The following is a 13,709-nucleotide window of genomic DNA, read 5'->3' on the forward strand; positions in this document are numbered from 1 at the left end:
GCCTTTCCTATAACAGGAGGGGGGTGGGAAGTATGCATGGTTTTCCCTACCACGCATTTTGGCACCGGAAATACCCCAAACACAAAGTTTATGAGTGTATTTGGGGAAGGGGGCTGTTGTTTAAACTGATCCACAGACAACAGTCAAGTTGGAACCTGCCAGAGAGATGGTGGCTGATCAGCCAAAATTCCACCATAAAGAAGAAGTCTTTTATAGTGCGTCCTCTTGAGAAGAGTCAACGTCTAGTCTGAATACACAGAGTTGGTCCAGAACCTCAGCCCTTTGCCGTCTAGGGGATTTGCTCAAAGCTGAAGCCCTGACAGCTAACCACGCACAGTAGCTATGAACAGGCCCACGGCTTTCTAGTTTAGACCTGGCAGCTCCCAACAATTGAGTATGTCCAAATTCTGCTACAGCATCAGACAGAAAGCAAACAAATCAAGTAGTAGCCTTAAGGCATCCAGAGCTCCAGGCTACATGCGGCTATAGCCTGAGGCTCCGAGGGAGTTATGCTGGCTACATAAACCACACATTAATAATAACAGCTTGATCCTGTATAGGGCAATCTATGAGAGCAAACAAGGTTTTAACAAACTGCCATCTAACATTTGCATTGTATTATGTTACCTGAGCCTACACCTCTTCACAGAGAGCATACAGAAGGAACCACGCGGTCCATTTGGAAAGCAAAACTGAAATATTTGTTTTGCTGCTGCCTAGAAGAGCTGCATTTTAAAAAGCAGATGCCGCAATCAGTTTGGTGTGTTCTCTCGAGTAGTGTATTCTTCAGTGCTTGAAATCCGAGGGTGCATTTTGGCAAAGTTATTTCCGAGCTTAAGTGAGCAAGCTCTAGTTGATATTTTGCTAGGACTTTCTGCCTACCATTTGGAGGATTAAGTCTCCCTTGGAAATAATAATTCCGTGGGGTGATTACTCATCTCTTGCTTCATTTACCTGCGCTGCTTCTCACCCTTGGCTGCCCATCATTGACATGGCAGCCCAAGTACCTGCCCTGTCTATTTAAAGATAAGATTGGCAGAAGGAACTATTGGTTTTTGGCCTGTAAGTACAGCACTGCAACATACTGACGGAGCACATGATCCTTTCATTTTACCCTATTTAAAGGGCCACCTGCCCTTTAAGACTAAGGAGAAGAGAGAGACAACTCCTGTATGCACAGTCAGCGTGGCTCAGTGCTGCTGCTGCTGCTTACAACCTGGAATTACAGGTTAACTGATGCTAATTAATTAAAGCTTGCTTTTTTAAAAAAATTGCACGAAGTGTTGCAGTCTGAAATCAAGTAGAGGAAGCAAGAGCAAAGGAGGACTCAGCTGTGCCTGCCAGGTCTCAAAGTTTTACTATGAGGGCTTAAGGCTACATTCAATGAGCCAAGCACGTTATTTTCTTTGGACTGCGTTCAAGAAGCTCTTCCAGAGAGGGAAAGAAAAGGCAGCCGTCACTTTTGTTTCACCACTTTTCGTCAAACGTTAACTGCTTCCTCTATAGAACGGATCTGTTTCAGGAGTGTGAGGCTGCTCTCAAAGTATCCAGGACGTGAAGGTACACGTGAATTGTGAAGGTAGCATTCCAAAGCCAACAACTGGACTTGCCTGAAATAACAGGAAGGTGCTTAAGGATTGGCTAAGCTCCTGAGCACCTTTTGACAGAGGCGAGGAGGATATCACGTGACGGCAGAGGAGTATTTCTGAATACCTGCTCGAACAAACAAATGACCCAGGGATTTATTTTGTGAATCTCAACGTTAGGCTATCACCCCAAGAGTGTGCCGTTTTAAAACCATGTGCTGGGAGGGAGATCAAGAACTTTGCACTGGGTGCAAACTTGGAAATCTGCAGCAACAGAGGGAGGATGAAACTTCCTTTTTGCAGGATGGAGGTGCAGGAGACAGAGAAACCTATGAACTCCGCAGCATGGAAGCACAATCTCAATGAACTTTCAAATCCAGGTCTAATGCAGTCAGGGGGATGTTTTGAGTCTGGAATTACGTTTCCCACCTACCCATACTGCTTTGATCCCCTAACTGCCAAGAGCAGTTATGAGGGAGCTTATACAACAATAGAGTAGAGAATCCTGCTATGGTGTGCTGGGGCTCTTAATTTTAACACACTTCCCTTCCCAGCTGGAGCCCAACATTCTCTAATTCAGCAAGATCCTGTGTTGACTCACAGAAGGTACAAACACTGTTCACCTGCAGACTACCTACCCAAGGCTTCATTAACCCGTGACCCCAAAATTCAGGACCCCCTCCCAAACTGATACCAAAGTTTTGTGCTAGTTTAGTGCCGTGTTGTGCTGTGAACCTTGTGTTTTGTGCCACCCCACCCCTGAAACTGAGTAACTGACACTCAAACTGGGGGCTATAAGGACACCCCAAAACCCAACCTTGTTCAGTTGGCAGCACAAAACTTTGGCATCAGTTGCGGGGAAATATACTGAATTTTGGGGTCACAGGTTAATGAACCTCCTAGCCAAGTCAGGTGGCTGGCTAACAACCCCTCTGCCAAGGCCTGTAGTTATGAAAATGTCTCTGTCAATCACTGTAACCAACTCCATAGAGGCACCATCTTCACTTTTCTAAATGAGCACATGATGCACCTACCAAATGTAACCACACACCAGTCATCACACTGAGCTCCAGATAAGGGCAGTTTTTACACAGGAAGCAGCTCATGTAAGAACCTCCCTATTCTGCTTTTCCTCCCTTTTCTTTTTCCTATTGCCTCATTTGATATTCTCAGAATGATCTTTTGGCCAAAAGTGTTCTCCTTCCCAAAACGAGGCAGTTGACCCTTTGCAGACGAGAAATTCTCTAAACCGGAGAACTTTGGCTGGTCTTTGCTGACACAAAAATCTATGAATCAGAAACCTTTGGATGGTCTTTGAAAATATTAATCCACTGGGAAAAAATGGATTCCGTTGAACATGACTAACATGATAAAAACTACACGTCAACAGCAGTCCTTCTACACAAACTCTTTTCTTAGCTCCATGGGTACCTCTTTAGCTAGTAATATGAGATGATGAGTATGTCTGTGCTTCTTATTCTTTTTGTTAACATATGCCTAATACTTATGAGATGCTGTGCTCTCAAAACATGAACTATTATCAATGCAAACAGAACATTGCTAAGTGGTTACCCCAAAATGGAAGAGTTACAAAGAAATAAAGTCACTAAAATGATCTTAAGAGTCTCACAACCCGACCAGAATTGATGGGCTTCATATGCACAATTTTGGGGACAGTATGTATTCTTCCTGCTGCTAGATGTCTCCCTCAATTCAGCTGATGCGCTTAACACCTCTGCTGACTGGGGATTTCCTGCTCTTCTTGGTGCTTCCAACATTTGACAAGCCTTTGTCATCCCCCTCTGCTGCTGTTTGCAGCTTCAGCTCCACTTGTGTTACAGCAGAGAGAGACACTTTAAAAACGTACACAGGGTGAAAGGTTTTGTCTTTCAAACTATGCTACGCTTCGCTCCCAATTAGATACAGTACTGGAATTATTCTTATATTTTATTCCCCATTCCTCTGAAGCGGCCTGAGCTTTTCAGCTAACTGTGGCAATGAGGTTTCTAAAATGCATTTTCCCTCCCCTAAGACATGATCGCTGCTGAAACCAGGTTTGATTTCCAACAATTCTGTAGGTAACTTCTCCTTACCCACAAGGAATTGTGACATCTCCTTGGATTGGCCTGTTTCCAATAACTGAGGCACATAGACTGGACTTTGCTGTATCTGAAAGGCCAAGCAAGCTAGATTTTTATTGCAAAGTGTTGCGATTTGGGGTTGTTAAAACTTTTGCCACCTCTCACGCAACATGGATGTAGATGTGGTAAGTTGGAATTCCACATGAAGTAAGTAAGAAAGGCTTATCCAGGTCTGATTACCTCAACAACTAATGTCTATGACTCCCCAGGAAGAAGGATCTGTTGGGGTGTAAAGAAAAGAATAAAGGGAGGACTGCTACTATAAGCGAGATTCTAACATGGAAACAGATTCTAATATGGAAACGGATCAAAAAGTTTTTTTTAAAGTCATTCTGTGGCAGTTCCAAGTGTCCTGGCCCTCACTGGTAGGCAAAGAACTTGAACTACGAATTCAGTTTCTGTCAAAGGTTTTAATGTACAAATCAAATCAATGCACAGGAAAAGTTCAGGTTGCACAAAGGAACATGTGTAAAGAGGTATTGGCGCATGGCTAAACTCAAGCTAAGACGCTGATCCAGCAAGTGACATGGTCCCTGCACCTCTCTTTTGAAGAGCAGGGTGGCCATAGCTCTTAGTGCAACAAGTGGCCGGAGTCTCAGAAGGGGGCAAGGAACTGGGCACTCCTTCAAGTGCGTGGGGTCTTTGAGATGTCCTGGGAGACAGAGGCAGTTTCATCAGCGGCTCAGTATCTGATTTACTTCAAGTCACCTGCTGCAAAGGAGGAGTCTCCTCACTGGCAGGAGGAAGGTGCCATGGGAAGAGATATGTGTCAGAGGGTGTGCTATCTCTAAGGTCCAACTTTACATCCCCTAAACCACCAGGCTTCTTGCCTGACTCGAACACCTATTGGGGTCCCAATTTCACTCCCCTCATCCCACTAGGACCCTCACCTGTGTCATCAAGCTCCCATTCCCCAAGCTTCTCCCATTCTTCCACAGGATCTGACCACCCCATCTCCATGATCTTTCCATGGCACTCATAAAGGTGAGAATGACAATCTCATGGGGTCACCAAAACAGTTCTTAGACAAGTAGGAGTGAAAGAAAAGAAAAGTTCTCAAATATGTGAAGAAACTTCCTGAGATACACATGACAAATGGGTGCTGGAATGGGTGGTGGGTTGCTTAACAGATATGACCAGTCTGAATAGAAAGCTACAGAAATAAAGGGAAACAATATCGAAATGACTGTTATGAATTAAAACTAATAGGATTCCATGATCTACCACTTTCTCCCTCCACTAACCAGAAACTCATTGTAGATCCCTGAAAAGACAAAAAATGGCTAAGTTAAATGTTTGTGGAAACAAAGCTTATTTCAAACCAGCACATGTTTTTCCCCCAGCAGTTAGATATCATAAATTCATACCAGACTGGGGTTCGTTGCTGACTTTTCTTTAATTTCCCCAGAAAGAGACAGAATAATCTACGCCCTTGACTCTATGGCTGTTTATGTTCCTTACCATAATCTGGTTTTAAAAGTATGCAGATGAACAGAAGATTTGCTCTTGCATGACTGCCAAGGCCATTTTCTGCTTGAGTTATCTGATGAGCAAAAGCCTGCTCAAGAAGGTTCAGATCCCCTTATCAGGGACAAAGTGAGCACCTCATTAGGCTGTGTCCCAAGCACTACATTTGAGAGGGGCAACAAATTCAAGATGGCCCTTTCTGTAATCCATTCCCACCACCACCACCTCCACTTATGTTAACTCTGCTCATCCTCTCACCTCTACTTCATTATTACATCTAATTAAACTAAGAAGCCAGCCTAGTGCTTCCTGCCAGCAAAGAAGGGGGGGGGGGGAATAACCAAAGTGGAGCAATTGTTTGCGTTGTTTTCTATATAAGTTACAGAAATGTTAAGTGAACAACAAGTTCAGTGCGAACATTCATGAATATCTGATTTGTTCCAGCTCCCAAGAAGTACTGCGTCATATGACCCAAACCTGCAGGTGGTTCACTAAGGCAGGGGTTGACAATGTGGTGTCCATGGGTGCCAATGTGTCTGCCAGTAGCTCTTATAGCACTGGCAAAAAGTCGAAAGAAATATCCCCTCAAAACTCCACAATGCATGAACAATGCTCAGATTCTGACTCTACTCACTCAGCCTTTCAGAAGTCAAAAACGTCCCTTAACCCTGCCCACATTTCAGTGGATGCTAGGGCTGTGCACCCTTCCCTCCCTGCTGTACCAAACAGAGACGTGCAAAGAGCTTCTCTTTGTCAGCAAGCCTAGTGGTCATTTTGTGACAGAAGTCCATGGCACTTTCTCAAAATTCCAAGTGTGTCCACTGACCCCAGAAAGGTGGGCAAGCCCTGCACTAAGGCAACGTCTGACGGGACTTGAGGTCCCAGTAAACATGGATAAGGAGAGATAGATCAGGGCTGAAGAACCTATGTCCCTCTGCTTGTTACTAGACCCTCAGCTCCCATAAGCCCCAGACAGTCTGGCCAACTGTCAGGGATGATGGGAACTGTAGTCCAGCAACATACGTTGTCCAGATGTTCTCCACTCCTGGGAGAGAACATCTTATACCTGGCACTGAGGTGGCTTTGATGTAGATACGGATGGTGATTTAGCAATTGGTAGCTTACTGTGACGTGCAGGCAACTCCTTGGTAATCTGGCTGTCTCATTTGTCGTGCTGCGTGTAAAGAGAGATCTACCATATATCAAAAGGCGTAGATGTGTGTGGTAAATAGTCTGTTACATATGTAAATATATAAGTGCTTTATAGTCAAAGCACTGTAAGAGGCACGCTGATCTAGACGCATTCATATTTCTAACATGACAGTCAATATCCTGAACATGCAGTATGTAGTAAAAACGCTTGGGGCAATGATAATGTCAGTGCATCAGTCAGCAACAATTGCTTATTTTTGTTTATTTGTGTGTTTTTTTAAGCAGATAACAAAAGCTGGTGCATCATATGTTACTTGTAACTGGAACCTAACATAATTACAAGTCCATAATTTCTCAGCCATGAGTTCTATTCCACTATTCTAGGCAGGTTTAATGAATCCAAGTGCGGAATAAAATCCCAATTGGAAGCACTTATATAAACAACACCTTCCATTCTGGGATCCTTAGTTTAGTAGGAGATATTCAAAATATTGGGTTGTAGCCGACTTAACTTTCACCCAGAGTAGACCCATGGAAATTAGTGATGCCCATTAATTTCAATGGGTCTATTCTGAGTAGAACAAACACTGGATATGACCATGCTTAGTGGCCTAAGAAAGTGGCTTTTAATTTCACTTTAAACAGGAATTATTTTTACTTTAAACAGGAATTTAAACAGCTAATTCCACATACTCTAAAGCAGCATAAGGTAGTGGGAAGAAATGAACTGACAAATCAATTAAGCAAATAAATAAATAAAATGCAATTACTCTCTGGTTTGGACACAAAAGGAACTTTTTAAAAATCCCATAAAATTATTCACACATAAACTTTAGGAAACTTGCCCCCTGTCCTCTTCTTTGACTTGAAATCATATGAAGGTCACTATTTATTCACGTTTTATCACTAGCTCTACATTTCCTACCCTATTCTACCCTCTTCTCCTCTTAGCCTAGTGCTCCGTTCACATCTGGGTTGATTTAACAAGTGATTGGAAATGTAGCCTCCTGATTTCCCGTTAAATACTAGGCACAGGAAAAGAAATAGCACTTGTTTTTCAGTGAGTTTTGACAGCCATCCAAAATCCAGTGCACACCAAAGAGCGGTCTGTGGTTTGATGGCAAGGGCCCAACATTTCTGAAACATATTCTTGGGAGAAGGAAGCAAACCGGGCTTCGCCAGAAATAATGACACAGCTTCACTTTATATTTCTAGAAATGGATACAGGACTTTTAATTGCTAGCCTTAAGCAGAGTAACCATTCATTCTTTGCCACAGCGCGTGTGTGCTTTGGATCACCAAGCGCACCATGAGCAAACCCTTTAAAGCCAGTGGGATTACTTACCTGTGCAAACATACAGAGTTAGGAACCAATGGTAGATTGCACACCTCTCAAAAGGGCTGCACCCTGAGGGACCCTACCCTGAAAAAGCCCTTGTACATAACCTTTCTGGAATCAATACTCATGAGCAAGGAATAAGATGTTTCAGTCATGCAGCCAAATGCCCTGATCCAGAATTCTGGGTATGGCAGGGATGCTCATGAATCCCACCCCAATGACATTAGTGACAGGTAGGGACTTGCATCACAGTCCTCAGGCCCACAACATATATGAAGGTAAGGGGGGGTGTAAGAGAGAGACAGAATTTGGAGGTCCCCAAATTCTGGAAAGCCCTCCCCTCCTAGGTGCATCTTGTCTCTGTACAGTCGTACCTCAGGTTACAGACGCTTTGGGTTGTGCGTTTTCGGGTTGCACACTGCACCAAACCCAGAAGTACTGGAACGGCTTACTTCCAGGTTTCGGCGCTCGCGCAGAAGTGCTAACTCACACTTTGTGCATGTGCAGAAGCACCGAATCGCGACCCGCGCGCGCAGACACAGCACTGCAGGTTGCAAACGTGCCTCCCATGCGGATCATGTTTGCAACCCAAGTGTCCACTGTATACATTTTGATGTCAGGTCAAGGTGCACTTTTTTGCACAACCTTTGGGGGTGGAAGAAGTTACATGGCTTAATTGTGTTGAGCTGCATGTAACCTGCCCTGGTCCCATAGGGGGAAGGGTGTTCTATAAAGGCCTTTGAATAAATATCGCTGGCTTTGTGGTCAAGAATGTTCAAAATAGTAAACCATTGCACATGCCCTCTGCTGAATGTTTAAACCCACTAATGTCTCTGTGGCCACGGACTGCATGAAGTATCTAAGGAAGATTCATTGTAGTTTCCATAACAAACAGCCGCATTCCAACAGGAAAGATTTCGAGCCATGAAAGTCAAAGGGCTACCTCCTGAAGCAAAAGTTTCCACCAGCTGAGTAACACCTGCAAAGGCCACCTCTCCGACACTAGAATAAAAAATAAAAAAGCATGGCTTCCTGCCAATACCTTCATGCGGAAACTTGCTTGAAGAGGGGGAAAAAGGGGGGAGAGGAATTAGCAATAGTGCGGCTGGGATTTCCCTTACCCTCCAGGACGGAACAGCAGGTTGGAGATATTTAAAACCTGCGAGGGGGGAAGGAATGGCTTTCTCCCCTATTGCCTTCGAGTATCTCTAGGGTTTAAGGGCACTGCTAATGAAACCGCTTTGCATCCAATGTTTAATTGTTTTGCTCCTTGTGCAAAGACTTTTCTTTTAACTGAAATGCTAAACGGCGAAGAAATCTGCCACAGCTGGATGAGAAGCCAGAACACTGGCCTCCTATGGGTATGTGAATGCAGTACATTATAGAGCCTTAATCTGGCAAAGGGTCAGGTTACGTGGTTAAAGTGGTACATGGGAACAGCAGAGGCTTATTCAGTTTGGCCATGCATTCCCAATGTTGTTTTACAGTAGGTCTATTCAGATTAGACTTACACACTTACATCCACCTCTGCTCCAAGTGAGATTTGGAAAGTAAGGTGGAATCTACACACATACTAAAAGAACGCTGTGAAAATGCTTTTCTAAAAAATGTTTTGAAAAATACATTGAATTTGCCATAGCTCACTGTCGCCATCTAGTGTCACATCTGTATGTTGCACTTTACAACACACTTAAAACGTTTTATTGGCAGCTGTATAGTCAAGTCCAAGAAAGGAAGTTCAAGGAAGAAATAAGGCAGAAACTGGCAGAATTCCAGAAGGCTCTGAAAGATGTTCCATGGGGGCATATAAAACCTGCGATCCAAACCCTGCTTTCAAGCAGGATCCCATTTACAGGGATCATGCTCAAATATGAATGATATTTCCCAGTTCCAAGTGGTAATTTCTACAGGAATGGAGTAGGTGAACAGGCAGCATGGAACAAAGTGTTTTGTCATGGAACAGTGTTCTGTCATGTGAACTAGTACAATCCTATACATTTCTACCCAGAAACAAGTCCCCCTAGGTTCCTATAAGGCTAAAGCTGAAATCCTATGCGCCCCAATTTGGATTGTATGTATGTGTGCGTGTGTTTCATTTCCAGAACTGCTTGAATGAACAAGTCACCAAAGACCTCAAACAATCTACCCTTCACAGTGATTTACTCCTGCTATTAAATTAATCCCCCTAGTAGAGGAGAACATAACTCACTTCCTAACAAGATGTGAGGGGCTGTGGAGGGGAAGAAACCAACCTAAAGTACATACCAGTTTTTTTCAATGCAAAACAGGTTTTAAAAATCCTCCAAAATCATTATGAATTTGTTCCCTCGTGAATCACATTCAAAACTACAGTTGTCAACAGGCTGTAGTTCTAGTCAGTCCTCTTCAACATTGTCTATTCACAGAGGACGCACAAAAGGGATAATAAGCGCCCGAGAAAGATTTTACGAGCATGGGTGATAAAAATACAAATAAAAGATGTATAAGAACTAATGTCGCTGAAAAATCAAAGATACGATTTGCAATATCGCTAACGGAGGAATTACATATACAGTGGTACCTCGGGTTAAGTACTTAATTTGTTCCAGAGGTCCGTTCTTAACCTGAAACTGTTCTTAACCTGAAGCACCACTTTAGCTAATGGGCCTCCTGCTGCTGCCACGCCACTGGAGCACGATTTCTGTTCTCATCCTGAAGCAAAGTTCTTAACCTGAAGCACTATTCTGGGTTAGCAGAGTCTGTAACCTGAAGCGTATGTAACCTGAAGCGTATGTAACCTGAGGTACCACTGTAGTTCTGTGATTCTTTCCCTCCTCAGAACTCTCCTCTTCTTTTTTGCTTTGAAATAATGCAGCAGCTGAAGTTACAATTTGAAGGGGGACTCTGGCCAAAGAGTGGAGTGAGGAGGGGGCTTCTTAACCCTCTCCTATCGGCCCATTTCCTCACCCCCTCTTTATTGCTTTAAATTATCTTTTCCATAATATTCAAAAACATATGAGGCTTAGTTCTCACAGAAGGTGGTACTTCTGAAGCATGTCACGGAGGGGATATCATGCCATTGAATGTTTTGAGAATACAAGAAGATCCCCGCTAGACCAGGCCAAAGGTCCACATCTAGTACAGGACTCTGTCCACCCAGTGACCCCAGTGACCAACCAGATGCTCATGGGAAGCTCACAAGGTGGACCTGAGCACAAGAGCACTCTCCCCACTGGAGATTCCCAGCAACACGCATTCAGAGGCATGCTGCCTCCAGCAGTGGAGACAGAACATAGTCTTATATTCTCTTTGAGCAGGACCAAACAACGCTCACTAAATTCCTGCACTCAGAAAACCATTGTGGGAGGGGAAAGGCTAGCCTAGAGCCATTTTTCTTGTCATCTGTGTTACAGTTGGCACCTAGATACACAAATTGTAGAGCCCCCCCTTTTTTTTGCAAAATCTCCAAAAAGAAAATGAAGTTTTTGAGCTATTTTTTTAGGAAAATCGCCCCCAAAACCCAACACTTCCAGGTTGCCATATGCCCGGGTTTCCCTGGACGCCATTTCCTACAGATGAATCCTGGGTATGTCCGAGAGATTCTGGATGTATGACAGCCCTAATCTATGTGGAAGGATTTTTTTTAGTGTGGATGATCACATGGCTATGTGAGCCCCCACCTGCAGTTTGGAACAATTTAATCCAGAAACAGGTTTGACCATCTCATTGAAAACCAGGCCACAAAGAACTGGCCTATCTTACATATGCATGTGAAGGGCTTTGAACACGGTATCATTTAATTGCTATTAATAACCAAAAAATGGAATTTCCACGTTCAAAGCTGATTTCTCTGATTATTTAATGCTAGAGACAAAATACGGGAGAAGCTAGCTGAGAGGTTCGTGAGAGATACCCGGATGGCCTCTGAGACTGGCTTTCCACTAAGACAGTTCTCATACTGTTATGTGGCAACTTAACTGAAAGTTTTTAATTTGGCTGCCAGTTGCTCCAGAATGCCTTTCTTTCAATCCTTAAAGTATAGGTCCTTTTCGTTCATAATCTTTTTATTAGGAGAAGCTTCATCTCAAAATATCGAGTTTTTGATGGAAAATAACCTCTTCACATTTTTGAATGAAAAAGCAATGTCCTTTTACATCAGCAACAGAAGCCAGAAAGTCTATGAATCATCCAGCTAAATTCTTCCATAGAGACAGACACAATAATTCTGACATTAGTACATCATGTAAGACACACATATTTCTCTTTATAAACAATGGACTTTTTTTTTCAAAATTAAAAAAATAAAACCGGGAACGTGCAAGGATTCAAAATACTATGTTTTCCAGGATGTAGTGGCATGGAAAGTCTGGCAATCAAGCAAGAAAATATTCAGTACAAGGGTCAGAGTAAGCTTGAATAATTCTGCATCCTAGACATTGGAGGAACTGTGAGGGCAGAACAATCCAGCCTGAGGGTAGACATTTCTGAACCCTCTGGCTAGTAAGGAGAAATTTTCTATGTGTTTAAGAACTGGCCACACATATTATTCACACATGTATTTTGCAAACTGACACAGAAGTGTGTAGTAAACTGAACTTAATATTGGGGAAAGGGAAAGATGCGAGAAACAAAAACTTACAGAATAGTTCACTTCTGGATCAAATGGCCATCTCAGGGTCAAGAAACACAGGGCACTAAACTGATCTTTGAATCCTGTAGTATAGCACCAGAAGGACTGAGCGATGTGATTCCCCCTGCCCCTCCAATATTTGGGCTGGGTCTCAGGCTCAGCTCACAAGACAATATCCACTTCACAACTCTTCTTCCAGATTAGATGCCCCGAACCAGAGTTTTCTGTCCCACATGCTCAAAGCAGGAATAGTGTAATACTACACTATAAACTGCATTCCAATGAGTTTAGTACATGTGGTAATAACATTTGTTCTCATTAATACATTCTGGATTGTCCTCTGGGTTCCAGATGCAATTTGAGAACACTCACTCTCTCCCATTCCAATTCAGGATGAACATCGCTTGCCCTATTAATGTTGTGGGCTGTGCTTTATAAAGCAGGACTGGACCCCATGCAATTGTTCTACAACCAGCAACAGTAATGTTTGTTTCCGAAATTAGGATGTTAAATAGTGAAGCTTTAAGGACACACCATGAGACATGATATCATAGCCTAAAAATGCAATCCAAACAACCAGTCTGCTCAGCTTTACAAACAGCAAATTTGAATGTCCTGGCAAACTGTGAAGGAGTGATTTACAAAACAGTAGGTAATAGCTGGATCTTTCTCCAGGAGCAACATGCCAGTATTTGAGAAGCACACACATGACTTCATCCTGGGCCTAGTTTTTTGTACCTTTAACAAATCCTCAAATAATAATAATAAAGACTTTGCACTGTGCACCAAGAGGCTCGTCTCAAAGTGATTAGAGATTTGGTTGCAGACCACACAGAAAGCAAGTTGTTTGTTAGTAAACATTTTCTTCCTTGCTCTTGCGTTTGGCATTGCTCCTATCATGCCTTCCAGGGCTTATGATCTGTCACAAGGCCACACAGCCTCTTAGAATAGGAAGCCCACTAAAGTTGATGATCACACATTAAGGGCAATGCCATAAACCCCATTTTAAACAAAAGTTCAAATAAATAACTGGAGAGAACTCAAATTGCTTCCACAAGCCACCTAACTGCTCCCAAGAGCCTTTGTTCTGAAACCTGATAACTAGTTAACATTTCTTTCTATCGACATGACTTTCCCTCCCCCTTCTGCGAAAGGAGTACCAGCTAACTGAGTAGGGTCCATTATGAAGTGGCTACAAAGCTTCATGAAGCTCCCAATACTTACAGTGAAAAACCTTGAAATCTCTGGGGCAAGTCTTTCTGTTTTCACCTTCCATACCAAGGGAACGGGAGAGTTCAGTATGAATGCCAATGGCCTCTGGTGAATATGAATTGAAGAAATTGGATTCAAATGCAAGGTGACCTGTAAAAAACACAAATACACACCAACCAATTAAAATGTGGCTATTATTTGAT

General features: G+C 43.0%; 1 protein-coding gene across 1 annotated transcript in view; it reads right to left on the reverse strand.

Moving 5' to 3' along the window:
- The window catches only part of TGFBR3 (transforming growth factor beta receptor 3), a 158,537-nt gene that overhangs the window by 46,838 nt on the left and 97,990 nt on the right, over positions 1 to 13,709 (reverse strand). The window contains exon 4 of the mRNA XM_081865840.1: positions 13,519 to 13,656. Within this exon, the coding sequence (XP_081721966.1) occupies positions 13,519 to 13,656 (138 nt within the window). The remainder of the gene's footprint in view (positions 1 to 13,518; positions 13,657 to 13,709) is intronic.

Source organism: Podarcis erhardii (assembly GCF_964252035.2).
Source record: "Podarcis erhardii genome assembly, chromosome: 6".
NCBI classification, from domain to species: Eukaryota; Metazoa; Chordata; class Lepidosauria; order Squamata; family Lacertidae; genus Podarcis; species Podarcis erhardii.